General features: G+C 37.8%; 3 protein-coding genes and 1 long non-coding RNA gene across 6 annotated transcripts; 2 read left to right on the plus strand and 2 right to left on the minus strand.

Annotated features, from left to right (window-relative positions):
- Positions 1-3: 3 nt before the first annotated feature.
- LOC127791132 (TOM1-like protein 6) lies at positions 4-4,627 on the minus strand. Of its 2 annotated transcripts, XM_052320923.1 has the most exons (10): positions 4,195-4,627; positions 3,949-4,088; positions 3,636-3,714; positions 3,443-3,541; positions 2,970-3,083; positions 2,319-2,482; positions 2,146-2,227; positions 1,981-2,066; positions 1,478-1,750; positions 4-1,357 (listed from the first exon to the last, which is right to left on the minus strand). In XM_052320923.1, exons 4-10 carry the CDS (start codon positions 3,527-3,529, stop codon positions 439-441), a joined length of 1,725 nt encoding a protein of 574 aa, XP_052176883.1. In that variant the 5' UTR covers positions 3,530-3,541; positions 3,636-3,714; positions 3,949-4,088; positions 4,195-4,627; the 3' UTR covers positions 4-438. The 2 variants fall into 2 exon arrangements, with proteins under 2 accessions (XP_052176883.1, XP_052176882.1); XM_052320922.1 differs by lacking the exon at positions 3,949-4,088.
- Positions 4,628-5,775: 1,148 nt separating this feature from the next.
- On the plus strand, positions 5,776-7,642 carry LOC127791134 (pentatricopeptide repeat-containing protein At2g38420, mitochondrial). Its single transcript, XM_052320924.1, has one exon. The coding sequence runs from the start codon at positions 5,788-5,790 to the stop codon at positions 7,387-7,389; it is 1,602 nt and encodes a 533-aa protein (XP_052176884.1). The 5' UTR covers positions 5,776-5,787; the 3' UTR covers positions 7,390-7,642.
- Positions 7,643-14,038: 6,396 nt separating this feature from the next.
- On the minus strand, positions 14,039-14,802 carry LOC127791135 (uncharacterized). The gene is made up of 2 exons (XR_008020872.1): positions 14,420-14,802; positions 14,039-14,272 (listed from the first exon to the last, which is right to left on the minus strand). It is a non-coding gene; the product is annotated as an uncharacterized LOC127791135 (long non-coding RNA).
- A 3,688-nt stretch (positions 14,803-18,490) lies between these two features.
- LOC127789812 (uncharacterized) lies at positions 18,491-21,678 on the plus strand. 2 transcript variants are annotated; one of them, XM_052318816.1, is made up of 2 exons: positions 18,491-19,033; positions 19,649-21,678. In XM_052318816.1, the coding sequence occupies exon 2, from the start codon at positions 19,756-19,758 to the stop codon at positions 21,403-21,405; it is 1,650 nt and encodes a 549-aa protein (XP_052174776.1). In that variant the 5' UTR covers positions 18,491-19,033; positions 19,649-19,755; the 3' UTR covers positions 21,406-21,678. The 2 variants fall into 2 exon arrangements, with proteins under 2 accessions (XP_052174776.1, XP_052174777.1); XM_052318817.1 differs by lacking the exon at positions 18,491-19,033 and adding an exon at positions 19,041-19,262.
- The last annotated feature ends 1,469 nt before the right edge of the window (positions 21,679-23,147 follow it).

Genomic DNA, 23,147 nt, shown 5'->3' on the forward strand with positions numbered 1-23,147 from the left:
TGAATAATCTTTTAAGCAGTCTTGGTATGTTGTCTGTTGAAAGCGGCAGCATCTTCCATGTTTTTTGGGGGAGGGGGGTGAAGCTTTAAGAAATTTAACCTCCATCGAAAAATGAGCTCCAATATCCTACTAGTTTCCAGGCCTCTATAGCTTTAAAAGGAAAAAAAAAAACAAAAACCAAACAAAGAAAGAAAGAAACTTTAAACCTGTAGGTACGCTTCAACCAGAATTAATCTTCAATGGCTTCAGAAATCATGATGTGGAGCAGTATTGTTTTCTTTATCAAAGATGATCAAAGAATGTTGTGGTGATGCAAGGGACTGATTGCAAGGACCCTACAACTGTGCGAATTGGAAAATGGATGACAGACACACATATATATAAGACAAAAATGGCAAACTAGGGACAGAAAAACCAGAATATCATACAATAAACATATTACTTTCTCCCACCCACCATACTTTGGTTGGAGACTCCTGGCAAGCCAGAGGTGCTGCTTGTCATCTTAAATTTGCTGTCTCCATTGCCAAGAATATTAAGATCTTCAAACAATCGGTACGAGGGAACAAAGGGTTTCTGTCCACCTGCAGGGGTAGGGGTCCGAGGGCCATAGCTCACTCTCGGCTCCCCATTCATAGGTAATCCTCCATTGCTCGCTCTCACAGGGAATGTACCATAGTGCTCTAACTGTCTGCCTCCTTCCACGAGCGAATAAGATGTGTTTGTTGGCAGACTTGAATAAGGATTACGTGTTGTAGATAAATGATTCTGGCTGCTTAAATAACCAGGAGTTGGTGCCCATGGAGGAGGGGGGTAGCCAGATGAGTATAGAGGGCACTGAGGTCGCGTTTGCGGCTGCAGTGGCAATGGCGATTGGAGCCGAGGCTGTAGTTGCTGTTGGGTTTTGGGTTGAGGTTCTACCTGCAGTGGAGAATATGATTGAGCATGAGGTTTAGGGAGTGCTTGGGGTTGGTGCTGAGGCTGAGCCCAGGGAGCAACATAACTGTTGAAGGGCACTTGTCCCTGGTTTGAGGAAGAAGCCTGGTCAGCGTTGGGGTATCCTTGTATGGTGGACACAGAAGGATGAATGTTCTGAGAAGCAGTGGCAGTAGTGTGAGGAGTTTCAGGAGATGCTGTTACGGTTGATAAGGTGAGAGTCAGAAAGTCGATCATATCTTGCTCAGTTGTGATCCTAACTGGTACCGGTGGATCAGACACAACTAATGCATTACACGGGACAGGAACTGAGGCCACAGGCATGGATGATACTGCATTGTTGCTAGAGTTCAATGAAGTAACACTTTCACTAGTACCCAAAGATGTATCTTGAGAAGTAGTTGGCCTGGTTTTGGAATGCCTGCATCCATACAATTGAGGAGAGTAATACAGAAATCTTCCATTAATGTGCAACTGCAATTACTTAAACCCCCTGAGGAATATATAATATATGATAAGCCATGCATGAGTAAAAAGCAACCTTCGTGCTAGTAATGCGAAGTCATCTTCCTCGTCTTCAACCTGGTCCTTTGTTGCAGTAACAGCTGGTGCAGAAGGATTGGCATCTGGTGTTTTGCTGGGTTGCTGCCCCCCGTTCGACTTGGGGCTGATTTCACGTGCCTCAACAAATTTGCTGTTGGAACTCGACGCTTCCGTTGGCAACGGAAAACCAGAAGCTAAAGCATCATGTTTCACAAGGACAATCTGCAGGCTATCATTTAATTCAAGACCCCGACCAAGAAGTTCTTCGTCCCTGCCACAGCCACAACCGCTCAGGAATTAGAGATCCATGACACAAACAATGTTCTGTAGGATGAACATGCAGAAGGAAACAGAAAATTAATAAATAAGTTTGAAAGTGTTGCAGACCTGTGAACAGGTTGAGAAGAAGAAAAGCAGAGACAATGTAGAGAACTCACTGAACTCTTGATCAAGAGTATTGAAATGGATTGAAACTAGCACAGAGGAGGTAAGAGAACTTACCCAGTTGTAGTCAACATTTGCATCAGCTTTTTCTGGTTGGAACGACACTGGTTGACCAGATGGATTATTATTTCATCTTTTACTGACTACAAGTACAAAAGAACCAACATGTTAGGCTCTGTTAGTAGGTGCTCGGAGGACAGGCAAGCAGAGAACAGGAAATACCTCACGGTCACCTGGATTCAAAGCTTGGAGCATGTCAGCTAAGAGATCCGAAACATTCCTCATTGAATTAATGCTTGATAAGCTAAGGCAGTGATCATAGGAAAATGAGTCACAAAGATAATGCAGCCAAGTAAGATGCGACAGCTTTTGCATAACCAAAATTGAACACTTACCTTAAATTTTCCATCTCAGCTGCCATGGCTTCTTCAAGCTTAGTTGAAGAATTAATTGGCATCCCATAGCTTGCTTGAGCATAACTCGGAGTTGAATGAGATGCAGGTGGTGTAATTATTGGAGCTGTATCAAACGATCGCTGAGGAAATACTACTCCAGAATGCTGTCACAGAAATGAAACAGAGTATAAAATAATGTCTGCTTGATGTCTATAGGACTAAGCACAAATTATAGATACAGCATAAGAAATATATGGCGTGCAGAGTTGGCACATATGAATTATTCCCCAAATAAAAGGAAACAGAAACAGAAATCAAACACACACAACCAGGGACATGGTAAATTATTTATTCACTCCTCTGATACAGAAAGAACATGCTTTCCTTGATATTCCAATACCTCATCAATTCAACTCCCATGAAGTAATGACACATATCGTAGCCTACTGTTGAAACATGTTTATTTCCAGATAAATACATTTGATTATGATTATGTTCAAAATGGTATGAAGTATGAACAACCCTTCCTATGCAGGTCATGATACCATTAAAGATATCAACTCCATTAAAACAAACCCAAGTGAAACGGTCTATTGTCAGTTTAGAACACGAACACAGAATCAACCAAGACGATATCGAGAGGATGCTTACTCTCAGTTCCTCATATGCCCAGTAATATTGTGGATATTTCCCTTCAGGCCCACCAAATGCTTCTTGCCAAGAATCTAGGAGCACCAGCATTTTGTCCTTTACATGTATATCAGCCTGCAGAAATAATCAAGACATTTGTTCCTAAGGTGATGATATGTGTATAAACAATAATAAGCAAACATCAAATAAAAATATCAAAAATAGAACAGGTCACTTCGTGAGAGAGAGAGAGAGAGAGAGAGAGTACAAGCCATTACTTGCATGGACTCTAGGGACCATCTATTTGCACTGATATGTATTCAGAGACCCATATCGGGACACAAATACACAAGCACACTAACAGATTGCAATTTTCAAACTGAACAAATTTGAAAGGAAATTCTTGCAGTTAAAACGTTGCGAGAAATGAATCGAAGAACAGCAAGCACCTAGTAACAAGCTAATCCCCAAGAAGGTGTACAAGGAAAACTCACCTTCTTCTTCACAAATTTGATCATATCTTGCAGAATATTCCTATCAGCAATATGAAAATGCACATTATCACCACAGTTTTTTACCATTGTCTCCAAAAGCTGGAACATGCCACATATTAAATGTATTAGAAAGGAAAGCTCAAGCACAATGTTCTCCTGATGTATGAACCAAAAATTTCCACATGAATATTACCGTCAATGCTAGTAATTGAACTCTAGGGTTCTTATGTTGCAATCTTTTCTTCACGGCTTTGACAACTTCTTTTGCTTCCCTGAGCAATTTAACAGACAAACATGACATAATGACAAAGCATGAAGATTAAAAGAAAAGAAAATAGAATAGAAAGACATTTCAGAATTTAAGACTCAATTGTTTCATAAGAACACATAAATCCACCACCAAATCCTAACATTTTTTTTTTTTTTTCCTTTCCCCCCAAAGCTTGCATTCTCAACACAAGAAAAAGGAAATGAATATATAGTTATGTATGGTTTGGAGCAAATACCCAGAGGGAATTCAAGATTAGGAAAATTCAAACCCTTTCCTTATTATCACCCAATCAATTCAAAATAAATTATTCGTAGACATCCGCATGAACATACACATTCATGATATGTGTATGTACATAGCCATGACTGTCAAAATCTGTAACACATGAAAAAGAAAGACCTATTTAATTAAGCCTTAAATTATTAAGAAATAAATAAACTTTACAGACGTGAGAGGAGAGAGGTTCCGAAAATTGGAGTACCAATGGTTGGAATTGATGGAATCACAAATATCCATGTTCATAGTCCAATTGGGACCGATCAGAAGGTCGCTCGTCGCTTTGTCCACCCGAACCGTAGCTGAAGAAGACCACGACGACATCGTTTCCCCTGGCTTTGCCGGAAATCTGTTGCTCCAACGAGAGAACACAAACAAAAAGAGGAAGAAGAAGAAGAAGAAAATACATACAGAAACTTCCTAGCAAATGGATAAGATGGTTCCTAGCTAGGACCTCGTTATTTTCCCGCGAAAATGGTTGAAGACATATTTTCCGGGAAAACCCGAGATAAAGTGCTACTATCGGTTCTCCGTTGCTTCCTTCCTTCCCTAAAATCAGTCCGTTTTTCTTTCTCTCTCTCTCTCTCTCTCTCCTCATTTTCCATAATTTTCGCTTTCCCTCTCTTCACTTTCCCGTTCTGAATGGAACTGGACGCGTGCATGAAGATGATGCATGCAGCGAAAAGCTCTTTCTTTTTTGTCTTCTGTACCCCCCTTTCACTTTCACCCCCGATAAGTGATAATAATAATCCTTTAGTTCCCCAACAATATCCCTATATTACATTATTATACCCCCAATTTCAAATATTATCATTTTCACAGTTTTACACTTACTAGTTACTATATGTATCAATATCTTCTTAACTAAAAATGTTAATATTGGAGGGGCCGGGAAAAGGGGTCATATGGATTTAATTATGATCAAATAAATAGTAATAAAAAATTATTGATCTAGCTAGGATATTGAGTATATATTGACAAACTCTCTATTTATATATAATTTCTACTTTTTTTTTTATTAGATTAAAATTTCATCTCTGCTCAATATTTTGTTGCTTTATTAATAATCAAGTCATAATATTTATTCACTAATTAAGGATCTTGAATTTACTGATCTCATCTATTTGTAACTATATATAACTTTGATATCAGGCAGTGTAATCTCATTAATTAATGACCTTATTATTTTATTCTCCCATCACATTAATATTTGGCCATGAACTAACTGTAGTTTGGCATGCACGTACAATCAGATAATAATAATAATAATTAGTAAAAGAGACGTTCCAAATCAAATCCATTTATTTATAACCAAAGGGAACCACACAACTATATATATTAATTTGTATCCTTCAGGTAGACAAAAGTAGGATTGAGAGTATAAATAGGAATGGCAATAATTACTATTTGTCCGGTTAAATTAGTTTTAATCACATTTTAAAATTTACGGTTAAAGTTTTTATTTTATTATTTTATTTTAGACCGATTTCAAATTGAACTGAACCGAATACTTAATAATAATAATAATAATAATACTAGTTAAACGTATAATTAAGTGGATGGGAGGATCAAATTAAGGTGTGTCTAATTAGTCATACACCAAACTAACTAAATGTTTGATACAAATCAAAATTTAAACACTACTCCTGTTTACTGGTAGACGAGAGTTTCGTTGACCCGACCCGACCCGACCCGGAAATTCGTACCATAAATCACCGGCTTTTGGTCCAAAAGTAAAGAATCTATGACACAGGAAGGTATAAATAAATAAATAAATAAATAGGATAATAGCCTTCCAATGCTGCGGCGCATCTCTGCGGGCGAAATGCGAAAGCGGGCACTAACGCTACTACGGCCACCAACCCCTTCAAATTCTGCCCAAGCTTGCTTCTTCAGATCTTCGTCTTCGTCTTCTTCAAGTAGAAATGCTCAGAATTACCGTCTCCGAAAAAGAAGAAAGTGGCCACTCTCGCCCTACAAGGCCAAATGGCACGAAAACTTCGACCATAAACAAGCCATGCAAGCCCTTAAACAATCTGCGATTGTTTCAAGTTCAACGACAACAACCCACCTTCTCTCGTCCCTCATCGATTCCTTCGCCGCCTACAACTGCAACCCTACTCCTGATGCTTACCACTTCGTCATCAGAACGCTGGCAAAAAGCTCCAAATGGGATCAGATTCCCCCAGTTCTTGGTCGCCTTGAAACCGTTGAAAATTTTGAGACTCCCGAATTCATTTTTGTTGATTTGATCAGGATGTACGGTGATTCCAGTATGATACAGCACGCAATCGATTTGTTCTTTAGGATACCCAGTTTCAGGTGCGCTCCTTCGGTGGACTCTCTCAACTCCTTGCTGTTAGTGCTTTGTAAGAACCGAGAGGGTGTGATGATTGTGCCTCAGATCTTGTTGAAGAGTCAGTTGATGAGTATACGGGTTGAAGAATCAAGCTTTCGGATAATGATCAAGGCACTTTGTAGGATTAGGCAGGTTGGTTACGCGATCAAGTTGTTGAATTTCACGGTCAGTGATGGGAATTGTGACCTTGATCAAGGTCTCTGCTCTATGATTTTGTCAACTCTGTGTGAAGGAAAGGATTTGTCTGGTGTTGACCTCATGCGTTTCTTTCAAGACATGAGGAAATTGGGATTTTACCCTAAGAGCGTGGATTGGTGTAATGTCATCAGGTTTCTGGTGAAGAAGGGGAGAGGGGAGCAAGCTTTCGAAACTTTGAAGAAGATGAAGGTGGCTGGAATTAAGCCTGATGCAGTCTGTTATACTTTGGTCATGGATGGGGCTGTTGCAGAAGGGAGGTTTGAAAGGGCAGATCAACTGCTTGATGAAATGCTTGTGTTGGGTTTGGTTCCTGATATTCATACTTACAATGTGTACATTAACAGTTTGTGTAAACAGGGCAAGGTGGAGGAGGGGTTTAAGATGCTTGCTTGTATGGAGGAGTTGGGGTGCAAGCCTGTTGTGGTTACCTATAATGTGCTGTTGCAGGGGTTTTGCAAGTCTAGCAGGTTGAATAGGGCAATGGAGATTGTAAAGGAGATGGAGTCGAAGGGCATGCAGCTCGGCTCAGAAACGTATGGAATTGTCATTGATGGATTGGTAAAGGCAGGTGAAATTGATGAAGCTTCTTGTCGGTTGAGGGAAATACTGGATAAGGGTGTCTTTCCTGTGTCTTCAACACTTGATATAGTAATATGTGAGTTCTGCCAAAAAGGGTTGGCTTCTAAGGCTGTGGAACTATTAAAAGAAACAATTGGCAAGAAGGTTGCTCCTGGGATTAGGGCATGGGAAGCACTACTTGCATCCGAGTTTAACTCAATGGGTGCTGAAATTCCCATTGAAACTGGAATAATTGGATTAGCAGATCTTAAAATGCGAGCATGAATATTGTTAAGCTCCAACATCAGTGTTTGGTGCATTTGGTGTTTGAGACTGAAGAGTTTTGGTTATGCCTTGCTGAATCTCACATTTGAACGTTGAACTAACCACACAATCACTTGGATGGGCGACGAGCTGAAACATGATCAGTTGTATACTAATTATGGAGTTCATTTATGTTAAACAAAAGAGGACATTTCTTTAACACACTGATGCAATTAAATATATTGACTACTATAAAAGAGGCGTTTTCTTCGCAGCCTTCTGTGTAATTGTGCACTTGTCTAACAGGTACATTTTGTATCTTGTGCATCATATCACTAGCACTTCTGTTCTTACATTGGAAATAAAATTGTGTTTCATGAATCTGGTTTTGTTTCAGTCACAGTTACGCTTGGGATGTGTTTTACTTGGCTGCTTGTTATATTCTCTACAATGTCAACAGTTCTGGCCCTGTGATTGAGCAGTTGAATGACCCGATCCAGAGTTGTGGGATTTGAGGGTAGCCGAGTACAACCCATCTCCAGTTGGCCAAAACACTCATTGATCATTGCTTCAATGCTGCATATAAACTGAAAATTGAGTCTACATTACAGACGAAAGCTTGAAACCAAAACCTGGTTGCATGGAAAAATTAGGCCATGGAGAAATTACAACATTGTCCAAACACGAACATGCTTGACAGTCTCGTTACACCAATGTCCAAAGCAGTTGCTAGCCTCCTAGGTTTACCGACTGGAACACTGAACAGGAACAAAACATTAGGTGGCAAAATCAAACAACAGAGGTACTCAAACCAGCTGTGAAGGGGCTGTTGTCTGCAGGTATTGAAAACTTCTGTTCTGCTCTGATCTGTTTTTCCGGTCAGTTTACCGTACAAGATTCATAGTTGAATCAAATCAAAGTTGATTTGGAGGCCTTAGAGTTCAAGCGTGATCATTTGAAGTTATCAGCAACAGCTTGGTCAGTGTGCATCTAATTAATGTCCCAACGTGCAACCTAATACAAAGAATAGAGCAGTAAGTTGAACTCAAAAGATCTGAGCTTTTTTGTAAGATAACCGACCATACTTGCTTCTCAAACTTGGTGAAAAAAGAGGTATATTAAAACGAACAGTACTTACCGTCTGTGCATATTGAAACACATTATCCTTCATGTTCTGGTGGAAATTAAGGATCTTCCTGTATTAGATAAATGAAAGCCACATAATCAGATGAGAAAGTAGTTGCTGCTTATGGCTTACTGTTAAAAGGTTGTCTCCAGTATAGGATAAGAAGACCTAGAAAGATTAGTGAAGGCAGTAAATGAAAGCAGTGCTCTTGAGGACCTTTAAAGAATCAAATAGAAGTTGTAACTCAAAACTATAATTAATTATAGTTGGGGGGTTAAACTGTAAATATCTAATAATATTCATTGGGACATTCACCCATTATTATAAATAGAGGGCAAGAAAATTATTCTATTTGTACTGAGCAGACATTTACTTAGAGAGAGAGAGAGAGGGGCTGGTGTGCAAGACAACTTTGTAATCTTAGAGAGTGAGTGTTGGATGTACTCGAGAATATATAGGAAGAATTACTCAAACTATTGTACTGATCATTCTTGGTAATAAAGAAGGCTGCTTTTGGTGGGTGTTTAAAGGCTGGATGTATGTTTGTCAAAGACATTTTGAACCAGGATATATCTTGCGCCTATTGTTTGGTTTGTGATTTGATTATTTCTGTTTTTCATTCATTTAAATTTTGTAATTTAAATTTTTTGTTGTTCTAGATTAAGTTCGAGTGTGTTAAGGGTGTGAGAATTGGCAAGAACAATCTTATTGTACTCCTAATTTCTCACAGATTGGTATCAGAGCCAATGACAGTTCAAGAAACTGCCAATTAGAACCTAGTTTTTCTTTAGGAATCTTTCTTGCCATGACATCCACATCTAGTGCTACTAGGTATGAGGTTGAAAGATTTGATGGCACAAATGACTTTGGTATTTGGAGGTTAAAAATGCAAGCCTTGTTGGGTAACTTAGGGTTAGAAGAGGCTCTTGATGAGGAGTCTAAAATGCCTAAGGAATACCCGAATGACAAGAAAAATGATATCTTGAAGAGGGCTTACAATACACTAATTTTAAGCCTAGGAGACAAGGTTCTTAGGGAAGTGTGAAAATTGAAATCTGCGGTTGAGATATAGCTTACGTTAGAGAATTTGCATATGACAAAAACCCTATCTAGTAGTCTGTTCTTGAAGGCAAAATTCTTTATCTTTAAGATGCAAGAAGGGCAGAATTTACATAGTCACATAGATGAGTTTAATAAGTTGTGTCTTGACTTAAAAAATATAGAAATAAACTATAATGATGAGGATAAAGCCCTTGTGTTATTACATTCCTTACCTAAGTCATATGAAACTTTTGTGGATATCCTAAAACATGGTAGGGATAACCTTAGAGGATGTTATAGGAGCCCTAAACTTTAAGGAGTTACAATAGAAAATTGATGGAAAGACTGCTAGTGATGTTTTCAATAACAAGAAGCAAACCCGAGAAAAGAGAATTTAAATCTAAAGGGAAGTTTAAATCTAAGTCTAAGAATGGTAAGAAACAGTTTAAATGTTTTCATTGCCATGAAGAAGGGCATATGAAGAATGATTGCCCAAATAGAAATAAAGAATCCCAAGAGAAAACCAGTCCCAAATGTTCAAACACCATGTGTGATTTTGGCTACGAGAGTGCGGATGTCCTATAGTTTTTTCTAGGTATGAAGGAAAAATAGCATAGGTCCTAGGGTTAGGGTGTACTTCTCATAGAAAATGGGTATTTACCCATAGAGACACATGGTGTAAGAGGAAATGACTTGTCTAGGCATCAAACTAAGGTCAAGAGAATTGGAGATGTGAGAATAAGATGCATGGTGGAGTTGTTCCAGATTATTTGAAGCTGTAAAATGTCTTTGTTTTAATAGAAAGCCTATTGTCCTTAGGAATAATTAGATAGTGAGAATCGGAGTCCTAAGAATTGCTAGGATCTCTTAAAAAGATGGCAGCAACCCTCAATAATAGAGGTTATGTGGTGCATGCTTGCAAGTTCTGTGGATCAGTTACAGCCACTAAGGATAACCCATGATAAGTTAGGTTAGGGCATTTCTTGAGGATGGCTCACAATGGTGAGTGAGGATTAGGAAATGTATCTAAGGCTAGGGATATTAGGGGAGGGGAAAAATTGCAGGTGTATAGGAATAATGGCCATATAGTTTTAACTAGGTCTCCAAATGTAGAAGTCTCCAAAATCAGTAAATCCCATTAGAAATTAGTTTCTAGGATGTTTTGGGAACCTATCTAGGCCTTGTCTCATGGTGGAGTTAGGTGAAATGTACCTAGTGGAGATGGTGTGTCCCTAAGGAATTCTCAAATGTATATGAGCTTACTGGAATTGAGTATGAGCTTACTGGAAATTACTTCTAGTGTGAAAGATTAGGTGTTGTGGAGTTGTGTAATAGGTATGCCTAGGTCTTACGAAAGCTAGGGTTCTTACCTATGAGGGAAAACTCTAATAATAGGACATGGAATTAGTTGATTCCAAGGCTAAGGGATGGAATTTGGAATGCTATATAAAGAAGAAGAACAAGAAGAATCCTTTGGGAATGCCCAAAACTAGCCTATGAACTAGGGTGTAGCAATAGGAAAATCTGGAAAAAATTGTCATAATCATTGTGTAAGCTTGGATTGGATTGTGAGAAGAAGGAAGCTAGTGTTTAAGATAGCTTTGACTTTTGCAGTGAAGGTCTTTGTGAACATTGAGAGGAAAAGGTGTGTGCAAGTGTGTCCTTGTATGGTGTAGCCATTATTGATCAAAAGTCTAGATTAAGAAAGAAAAGGGAAGGAGAATCATCTTGTAGGAAATGATCATCAAGGGAATAGAAGGTGTAGAGTGTTGCCTAGGATGAGTAGTGATAGAACCACAAGTACCAGTGAGGTATGGAATGTTGGGTTTGAAGGATGCTTAGGCTTAAGTTTTGAGTGCTAAGGAATAGTCTAAAAAATGGAACCTCTTGTATAAGAAGAGGTGATGCACTCTTGTCCAAACGAATGGCATGAAGCCATGTAAATTTGGGGAGAATCTTGGACTTAGGTGGAACTTAAATGGGTGGAGTGTTAATGTGTAAGCGTCTATTTGTAAGTTAAGGAAATGCCAAGGATGGGAAAGCCTAGGGAGAAAGACTAGGCAAATGGCCATTAGGTATATCAGCTCATAAAGGCTTAATTTGGATCAAATAGGTATCACAAATAGCTAATTATCCATGAGAAAACTAAGGGAAAAGTAATCTTATAGTGTAGCCAAGGGATAATAGGCTAAAGGGAAAGGTAAGCAAGGATTGATTGCTTAGAAGGTTTCTCTAGGTGTGATTATAATCCCCTAGATATAAGATTGTGATAGTCCAAGGGGTAAATTTAGTGCATAAGGTAGCTGTGTCAATTTCAATAGTATGCCTAAGAAAAGTAAGACAACTTCATTGATAGTTATCCAATGGGAATCTCAAGGTGTAACTAAGGTAGTAGTTCAGTGTTTGAGATTGTTGGAAGAATGAGAAGTTAGAAAGATAAGGCATAGAGATTGGAATAGGAATAGGACAACTCATGGCAGCCTAGAAGTACCCAAATCTTAAGCATGCTTTTGTTAAGCTGGAAATAGAGGAGAGTTAAGAGGTCGAGCAGTCTTGTTTTGAAGCAATCATCATAAGGAAAGTCAGTGATAAATCCTAAAAGGTCAATTTTAGGATTAAGTTCAATTCCAAGAGAGGTTCATTGGTGTTGTAATATTGTGTGAAAGGTTGGAACCTTTGGAATTAAGGAATAACATCATGTATGGATTTGGTTTATGGTGGAGTGTGGCTAGCTAAAAATTATGCATTTAAGGTGTATATGTTACATTTTGTATGTAGTAGGAACCCTACAATATAGTCTAGGTAGGAGGAGTTGAAACAGCCAATGGGCAACCCATGTGACTTAGTCTTTAGTCCCACCATGGAGTATATCAATCATATTGATGTTAGGAAAAGTTATTCATTCGGAAATCCCTTGAGGAGGATAATATCTAATGAGAGTTGCAGGTTTAGTTATTTTAGCTGGAATTTATTTAAAGGTGATCCATTGTTATGTTTTACATCATTGATTTGTTTTCCTTGATGTTTGTTTTGTGTTTGAGTGACCAGGTGCACCATGAAGATCCTACGAGAGCATGTTAAGTTTATCTATTGGAAGGCTAAGCCTTGGATGGATAAAGATTGGACTATACTCAAGACAATGGTGGAGAATTGTTAAAAGGTTGTCTCGAGTATAGGATAAGAAGATCTAGAAAGATTAGTAAAGGCAGTAAGTTAAAGCAGTGTTTTTGAGGACCTTTGAAGAATCAAATAGAAGTTGTAACCCAAAACTGTAACTAGTTATAGTTTGGGGGGGTTAAACTATAAATATCTAATAATATTCATTGGGATATCCGCCCACTATTATAAATAGAAGGTAAGGGGGTATATTTTATATTATTCTATTTGTACCGAACGGACATTCACTTAGAGAGAGAGAGAGGTTGGTGTGCAATACAACTTTGTAATCTTGGAGAGTGAGTGTTGGATGTACTCGGGAATAAAAAGAATTATTCAAACTGTTGTACTGATCATTCTTGATAATAAAGAAGGCTAGCTGCTCTTGGTGGGTGTTTGAAGGCTGAATGTAGGTTTGCCAAAGGCATTTCGAACCATGATATATCTTGTGCCTATTGTTAGGTTTGTGGTTTGATTATTTTTGTTTTTCATTCATTTAAATTCTGTAATTTAAATTTTCTGTTGTTCTAGATTAAGTTTGGGTGTGTTAAGGGTGTGAAAATTGGCAAGAACGATACTATTGTACTCCTAATTTCTCACACCTATCATTGTCACTTTGTCAGACCAACATTAGAAGAAGAAAGAACCAAAGATGAAATAGAGACCCATTATTAACCAGCTGGTAGGTGATACCGACTTGCCCATACATGATTTGAATCCCCAACTTTCTGGTATATATATTCATCAGCTGCAATGATATATGATCGATACTCTTGAATGAAGATTTATGACGAGAAAATAAAATAAATATTTCACACATTTTAAATGGCGATTTTAATTCCATAATATTACCAATTCTTTCACAACAACACTGCCCACCCCACAAAACTTGCTTTTGCAGTAATATTCCATGAAACCCCATCCGTTGGCCATTAATTAAGAGATGGCAATGGGTCTCCCATTTACTCATTTATATTCTTGTTTTAACAAATTTTCAAATTCTATTTCTCAGTTTTTATATTTGTTTGTCTTAATTTTAAATGGGTAATTGGAACCCATTGCCATCCCTGAAGACCCATTATTAATTAAGTTCTATTGATTATTTTCCTTATATGTATGCCAGCCAAAATGGTTGCTCGATGATGGAAGTCAGGCTGGGCCGAGACAAAAACCTTGTGTCTAAGAAGTGCCAACCTTTATGTAGTTTTGTGACCATTCTTGTTCTTTTCTTAAAGATTAATTGATCCTTTTACAGGCACTTGGTTGCATATATCTCTTTACAAGAGTACCCTTGAGTCCTTGACAATCCGCATAAATTAATAAAATCATGCAATAAACCACATAAAAGAACCAGAAGTAAGCTAAAATCTTATATATAACATATGTAACTTCCTCAGGATGCAGCTTAGAAAATCATCCAGAGACCTACATGACACCAATATGCATGCTTATCTAATTACTACAGAAAAAGGAAACCCTCAAAACCATATTCTGGAAGCTTATAAATCGCATGCATTCCACCGTACAAACCTTTTGTTTTTCGATTAAAGTTGGCCGCTTCGCTTCTCCATTAATTCCCATCTGTTTTCAATTTCAAAAACTTGTTCTGTTGGTCATGTCCCAATTATAACCCTCACAGAACTAGAGATTTTAACTTACATAACCCAAGGAAATATGTTCCCAGACGTTTTCTAATATGATGCTAATCAAATAATTAAGACGGCTGACCTGAAAATGAAGCTTTGATTTGGCTACACGTGATGTGAATTAACTTCCAGCTGCTTGGAAGCCGATCGATATCATTAAGCTGCAAGCTTGTCTTGTCGTTTGTAAGGTGGAGTGGTCATGATGGGGAAGAAGGGCACATGCATGAAGCACTACTAATTCAATGTGATTAGGCACACCCATATAAGAAAATCTAATTAGATTAGGATGAGCTGAATGAAAGATCACCTAGAGCTAGCCACCTAACTGCAGGATAATTATAAGTCATATGATCAAGATGATATACATGTCCATGAATGCACGTGCCCTGCTTCTCCATCCTGCTCAGCACCCCACCTTCTTATGTATATATGCCAGCCGAAGCTGCAGTTATATATATATATATATATATACATATACTGAGAGAGAGAGAGAGAGAGAGAGAGAGATTATTGCTTTTATGGCTGCCTAGCTTAGCTCACATTTATAAGAAAGGGAAAAAAGCAGGTGTTTGGGTAGGGGAAATGTAATAGGTCTTGGTGGGTGAGGGGGGACCCCCATCCCAAACACCTTAGCTCAACCAGCAGAGGACCACAACTAACCCTAGTCAGTCAGTTACTTTATATGATCAATTATCATTTCAAATTTGCCTCTTTCATATCTTTCTACTCAAAAAAATCATCACACGGTTGCTTGACGTTTCTTGTATTACATATAGCTTAAATATCATCAAACAAAATGCAACTTTCCCTCAAGTTAATTAGGGCATATGTTCAATGCTTTGACAGCCTCCCATGTATACTTTTCCTCCTATTTTTTTGAGCCTCTCCACATGAATATATGAGACTCAGAGCTAAGAGTTTGTTTGGCCATGGAGTGAGAAGTTAAAAGCGTTTTTACTGGTAAAAAAAAGTTATTTTTCTACGTAAAATAGAAGTAGAAACAGGATTTGGAGATTTTACTCTAAAGCAAAAATAGAGACAAAAAATAAAACTGTTTTTAGATAAAGTTACTCTCAATCAATATTTAAAGATAAAACAGCAAAACTGCTCTCTATTATGATACACCTACCAACTATCCTTTGGGCTATGAAATGGTGGTGGGTGAGCAGCTGCTAATGTATCTCTTCTCTTGGAAAAGTCTAAATTAACTTTTGAATTTCTCAAAACATTTTAGTTTCCTTCTATCATCAACTAATTTTTATATCCCCAGAAGAAAAAAAAAAACTAATGTTTGTATCAATTTGCAGATATATAATTGCAAGTTTGATAACATGTAAATCTTTCTTTCATACTTTAACAATAATTTAAGAGACCATTACACTGATATAGTATCTAATTAAGGACACATAACGCCAGCACCAAAGTGAATGAATAATTAACACTATATTCTTTAATGGAATGTTTATCAAATTTTAATTACACCAACCCAGACATATCACATCTCGTTTTTACTTGACATCATATAATCCAAAAGGAATGATTACAAATAAGAAGCCAAACCAAGGAATTAGTGGATCATGAGGTGGCTTTCCCGTGGATTAGGGGGGGAAAATAAGGTGAAACAATTAAACATGGAATTAGGTAGAGTTACCATTATAATAAGGAGCTTAGTACATAATAAACGCATCCCTTATTAAAGCAATTTAAGTAATATCCAACAAAAGGAGGCAGCTAATAGTGGTATTGATGGGATGTAAGTAGAATTCATTAATTAAATGTGGGACATTGGTGGCCATTTTGTGTGAATTGCATGTGATGAATGATGATTGCTAGCTCCTATATCATCATAATTAAGACAATTAATTTGCTTAGTTGTGTTAATGTTTCAAACTCGTACGAGTAATAACTCATAATTAAGCATATTAAATAAGTATGTGTATCAAAATCAAATTTTATATCAAACTCACAAAAGAAATGACCATGGAGCTTGAGCTGCTATAATCATAATCATATATATAAGTTGATTATGGAGAATGGCTTAATCCATGGCAGCATTATATATGATGATCATTGATCAAATAAGAAAACAGTGAATAATTAATGCAGAAAAGTTGAGCCCCGCCTCTCACCACCACCTAGTTTCCTGGCTAATTAAATTCATGGTGGAGATATATCATTGAAAAATGAAAACCCTTGTCCATGACTCAAAATCTTTTCTGCAATCTGGGAAAGGACAAACATGGTGACGAAAATACTAGAATATATGATGTAGTGGGAGACACCTTTTCCCATATATATCCTAAATAATATATTTTGATTAAATGAAGTTAGATGAATTACTTTCCCGGCCCTAGATTTGACTGAAATAACCATGTGTGAGACTGCTACAAAATTGAAAGAACAGCATCAACTATTAGGTGACGTCTTCTCTGTGTATATTCTCTTATTTAATTAGTTCATAACTGTGGAAAGACAAGACCACACATTCTTGTCATGATTTTTGGAACAAAAGTCTTATGAAGAATCCTTCAAGGGTGATCTTATTTGACATTGTTGTTTGGTTTCAGGTTATTTTCATTACCTAGCATATTTAAGTTCTTTTATTCTTTTAAAAGAAAATGAGTAAACTTGAATTTCAAGAGACATCTAAGCAAAGAAGAGAGATAATAGATAAATTCTAACACATAAACACACAAAAATTTATGCCAACTTGTCTCTAGAAATGTTTGAACCCTAATTGTAAAAGAAACTACTAAATACTCTTAATTTTTTACTATCATATCTTTACTCTTTAATTAAGCTTGAACCAAAGAGAGTCGGTATTAGATATTAAACTAACAATGTAAAAATTAGTTCACCAAATTATTTTTAAATCATGACACAAAATTGAATCCTAACTCTGTCTCAAGGGCTAACAGTGGATCAACATTGAAGATCATTGAAAAGTGATGTCTAGGAGTTTGGCACTTACAAGACATGAGTTAGGGTGAGATCGAAAGATCTCATGTCATAATTATTTACTAGCACATTAATTATAACTCTACATATATAGATTGTTGACTCTAGTTAACTAGGATTGTGAGCTCCCATCATGTGTCAAATGACCCAAATTTTTGCACTACCCTTAAAATTTTTAAAATTAAATAACATATAATATCATATTAAAATCTGTAAATCTAAATATATAGTTGGTCAACTATCCATCTAATTGTAAGGTTGAACCCTTTTAATAATTTGTAACCTTTCAAATCACTTGAAAGGGATTTTTGCACTACCCTTAATCTTCTCCTTATGCCACGTCGGCTATATGTCTTTCTTCAATCAAATAAATGGATCTAGATCTTGTCAAACATTGTGCTCATTGGTGGAAGAAATCTACCAACTAATTCCACTAAGTGGTAAATAATTAATTAAACCATATGCAAAGAAACGTGTACGACCAAACTAATGTTACCAAGTCTAAGATTGACCACTTTCTCCATGGCCTTTACACTTGTTAAACCAACATATATACCATAACTTCACATTCAATGCAAGTGCCCCATCTGCAAATGTGAGCGCGCTTGCGCGCGCTTTTGGCATAATGAACCCTTTCTCAAGTTTAAAAGAAGAAAAAAAAAAGGTAGCCACAAGAAGTTAACTGTTCCACCTTTCTTGTAGCTGTCACAAAAATTAATGGAATTGTATATCTTCGAGCTAAGATATATATATATATATTCACTTGGACTACAGCCAACTGGCTCGGTGGTTCCAGAAGGTTGTAAACTAGGCCTAGGTGGCTTTGGATCTGTACGGCCCTTTCTCAGTTAGGCTGGGCCTAGATTATGGGCCCATGCATGACGTCCAGTGCTGGCAAATCCCTAGTCTTTGGTTCACAATGACCCGTTTGGGTTGGATACTAATAGGTAGTTATAATTGGGTACAGGCTTAAAATCATCATATGAATTAATTAATAAAATTGGTCTGGCCTGGTCTGGCTTTCTTGGTCGATGTTTCATCTGAATTGATAAGTTCAATCAGCTCCTTTGACTCGTAGAGGTCTACGTTAACAGTTGGTAAATTTTTGTTGTTTTATTAGGTTCTGTATGGCGCATAATAGCTGAATTCCTATTTTCATATGAACCTTCTGGTATTGTATTGTCTGCCATGTATCGCAGAGAAAGCAACTTTTCCTCATTCGTTTTCTTTTTTATGCTTTCTTCATCTTTCAGTCTCTTTCTCAATAAATACTTCCTCATGTTTCATAATGGATACAGCCAAATGTCAAATTTTTTTTGCTCCCTCCCATCCGGGTGCCATAAAAAATCCTTTCTTTAATTGGAACCAACAAGCTTCCTGATGTTTTAGTTGCAGATGAGCAAAACTATAATGATTCAGTTGTGGCGCTATCATGATTCAGTTTATTTTCTCTTCCCATTTCGAAGAAGAAAATACTAAGAAGCACCCAGCGCCCAAAAAAGAGAGAGAGAGAGAGAGAGCAAGAAAAAGCAGAGAAAGTGAAGAATTTTGGAGTAGAAAAAGTAAAGGTGCAAGAGCCAAAAGTAAAAGTAAAAGTAAAATTATGGCGTAAATCGTCAACGGTCACAGAGGCGTTTTGTTCAAAATTCAAAAGTTGCGTGCCCGACCAGACAGCCAAACCTCATTGCCTTCTTCACACCTCTCTGGTTGCTCTGTTTCTGCTTCTTAAAAGCCGGAGGTAAGGCTTTAACTTGTCTTTCCTTGTTTTTGGCTCGTTATTACACTCAATCTAATGACTTGGTTTTTGGATTCATTAATATCGCTGAGTGGTAGTGTTGAAGTTGGTTTTCCCCCTTCTTTGTTTAGTTTTGATAGCGAGAATCACGTAAAGAAAACTAGAAATGTCGATGCAACCTAAGAGAACTCTCATCTGTCTTGAGACTTGATATGTTTTTTGGGTTCATCAGGTAATGTTTGGTTAGATTTTGGGCTTTATTTACTATGCTTTCTTGGTCGATTGTTGCTTATCTTGTTTCATCTCCTTTGCAAATGACTAGTGTTCGTTTGTGAAGCAAATAAACCAATTTTGCTGTCCATTTACTATTTTGTAAGGTTTTCTGTCATAAGAAATACTTTTCTCAGTTTTGAAGTCTCTTTTCCTCTACCAAGAAAGATGCGTCCTTTACTGAAAAAATGCATTATTTTTCAAATGTTCCTTCAGCTTCTTTAGCTGATATGCAATTCTGCTTCTCGTTAAGTTCAGCTGGTCTAATAGGTTCAGTACCTCTTCTACTATGTTCATCATCTGCTGTCAACAATGATTCATTCAGTGTATTATTTGTGGTTTGGATAGGTTTCCAGGGAAACTTTGCAACAATCAAGTATTTGGTTCCAGCTTTCTGTGATGGTCTCCTTGGAGGAAGTTGTAGGAATGGCATATGATAATTGAGATAACAATTTATGGGGTTTGGAATTTTGGATTGTTTGTATCTGGGAATTCTAGGAAACCATAACTTCACCGGTAGGATGGTCTCAAATGGTGATCCGGGCCATTTTCGGTCAGATAAGGACAGACAGAATGAACATAAAGCCAGTATTCTGACTACTCTTTCCACATCACCATCTAGGAAGGGGCTGTTAGAAAAATCTAATCCTCATAGCGGATCTAGAGAAGTTAAGACAACTAGTCCCAGCAAATTAGCAATCCTAAACTTAGGTTCGGCTAAACTTGAGGCGACAGCAGAGGAAAGAGATGAAATTTCCCAATCTGCATCTGGTCTGCTTGGATGTTTGAAAGGGTTTTTTTCTGAGAGAATTGATTGGCCTTGTTTATTGACAACCTGCAAAAAATGGATAAGCAACCCTTTGAACATGGCACTTGTTTTGTGGGTAACTTGCGTTGTGGCCTCAGGGGCAATCCTATTCTTGCTAATGACAGGAATGCTAAATGGCGTTCTACCAAGGAAATCCCAGAGGAATGCATGGTTTGAGGTTAATAATCAGATCCTCAATGCTCTATTCACTCTTATGTGTTTGTACCAACACCCAAAGCGTTTCCACCACCTTATACTCTTGTGCAGATGGAAGCCTAATGATATCTCTCAACTTACAAATGTATACTGCAAGAATGGCATTCACAAACCCCATGAGCGGCCTCACATGATGGTTGTCATTGTTCTTCTCCACGTAAATTGCTTCGCGCAGTATGCCTTGTGCGGTCTTAACTTGGGATATAAACGATCTGAAAGACCGGCTATAGGAGTAGGCGTATGCCTCTTTGTTGCCATTGCTGCTCCAGCCATTGCTGGCTTGTACTCCATTCTTAGCCCCCTGGGAAGGGAGTATGATTTGGGCGTTGACGAGGAAGCGCAAGAACAAAAGGTCAAGTATTCAGAGAGGAGATTCTGTTTTGCATCAGGAAACGACCCGAAAATTGTTGAGAACAGACCTGTTTGGAGAGGTGGGGTTTTAGAATTCTGGGAAGATGCTAATGTAGCATGTCTCTCTCTTTTCTGTAGTTTTTGTGTTTTTGGGTGGAATATGGAGAGACTTGGGCTTGGCAACATGTATGTTCATATTGCAACTTTCCTACTCTTTTGCACAGCTCCCTTGTGGATATTTAATTTGGCTGCCATTAACATTGACAATGAAGCAGTCAGGGAGGCTTTGGGGATAACCGGGATCGTGCTTTGTGTGTTTGGTTTACTCTACGGTGGCTTTTGGAGAATCCAAATGAGAAAGAGATTCAACTTGCCGGCCAGTGCCTCATGCTATGGGAAACCAGCTATTGCAGATTGCGCGCAATGGCTATTTTGCTGCTGTTGTTCTCTAGCTCAGGAAGTTCGAACTGCAGATTTCTACGACATCTTGGAAGAAAAATTTTGCAGAAAGGTGATGGATGAAAACGAGTCCCAACTCTCAACTTTACGTCGCGAAAATGGATTGTTTCATCCAACATCTGGGACAAATTTTCAGTGTTGTAGCAGCCCTAGGCTTTACAAGCTGAAAACAGAAGACTCTCAAGGTAAACTTTCCATAAATAAAGACATGGATACCAGCATGAATCCCCCTGCTCCATGGATTACTCAGAGAGAAGATGTCACCATTTAGAGATTGTGACAGGTAAGTTGAGCCTGCCATTTTGAATAATACCAAAACTGAAGCATTTCATGATACAGCAAATTGACTTGACAGCATGAACCAAACTATTTTGTCCTGATCTTTATGCTGTCACACTGACACTCTGTTACATTGGTGGTTCACAATGTTCACCCCCATCTTAATTATATCATTGAATCCTATTTATCAGCTAAATGCTGTTGGGCTTGTTTCTATGTATGTAGATCCAATGGAATGGAACATATATTTAACAATAGAAGTAGAGAAAGGACAAAATTTTGATGAAAGCCGCTTCCATATGATAATGAGTTACACAAATTTTATTGAATATAAAACTATAAATAAAAATAATTGCGGAGTTGCAATATATATAAATAATCTCAAAATAAAAAGTTGATATATTATTGTGTTATCTTTTTGTAATGTCTAGTTATTGCTAAGATCTAGCCTATGCCCCAGTAAGTCATTTAGGCTGCAAGGATGCTGCATTGTTTACTGATTTTTTTTTAAATTAATAAATATAAGATAATTGTGTTATTTTCCATAAATTTATATACTTCCAACTAATTGATAAATACAAAAGATTCATAAACAGTTTCCAGCTAGCAAGTACATAAATTGAAGTCATCAAGATGTGACCCAACACAAGTACATGGCCTTAAAACTTATGAATGAAAGTTGAGGTGATTAATAACCTATATATTGTCATGTCTCATTCGTTGTAGAAACGGTAAGAAAAAGATAACTACAAGTACATTAGAAAAACAGAAAATCAAAATACGCAGATGCATCAGTGATCAGTAGGTTTTGCAATTCTGATAGGCAGCCTTGTTGAAGTTTACCCACTCTCACCTTGATCTTCAGATGATGGAATAATCAACCATTCATCAAGAGAGAGATCAATTTCATTGAGAGGTGTTTCTCCTAGTTCTGAATCATATTGGTCTCGCTCAAACCCCATGATCATACTCTCTTCTTCTTCAAATGGGTATGCCGATACTCCATTAATGCTGTCACTGTCACCACCACTATCAAGGCTCTGCAGAAACCCTAGCCACCAAGCGTGAGAAGAAGCTAAGTTCTCCACCCACTCAAACTCCAGCGGCGCCATCAACGGCGGGGCCGGCGCTGGAATAACCAGAACGGAAGGTGCAGTGGTGGACCATGTTGGTTCAGGAAGAGGCAAGGCCTCCAACAAGGAAGAGCAGTAGTATTGAGATAAGCCAGCTGTAATATTAGACTCCCCTAAGCCTATATAGTTGCCAATACTGTCTTCTTCTTCTTCTTCTTCTTCTTCTTCTTCTTCTTCTGTATTAGACGGGTGAGATCCATGAAGGTGCAAGGCATTGGCAGTCGACTCTCTGCTAGCTTCAGCCATGTTGAAGAAGGAGAAGAAGAAGACTCTTAGTCTAGCTAGCTCTTCTTAGTTATGACAATGAGTTTCCCTTGGAAGTGCAACCCTTATCCTGCATCCACGTACACAGATTTGCAGGAGGAGCAGATGAAAAGAAGAAATGGATAAGAGATGCTATAATTAATGAACTAAAGAAGTGGGGGGTTTGTAATTCAATATTCGTTGGAGTAAAGTGAATGGAAGAGAGGGGAGATGGGTCAGCAAGGGGGAAGATGGGGTGTTGACACGTTGTGGATATCCGTGGACACATCAGATGTGTCTTCGTAAAACAAGCCTACATTTATATTTATTATAAGTTGTTCCATACAGTCCATACCCA

Source organism: Diospyros lotus, chromosome 14, assembly GCF_014633365.1.
Source record: "Diospyros lotus cultivar Yz01 chromosome 14, ASM1463336v1, whole genome shotgun sequence".
NCBI classification, from domain to species: domain Eukaryota; kingdom Viridiplantae; phylum Streptophyta; class Magnoliopsida; order Ericales; family Ebenaceae; genus Diospyros; species Diospyros lotus.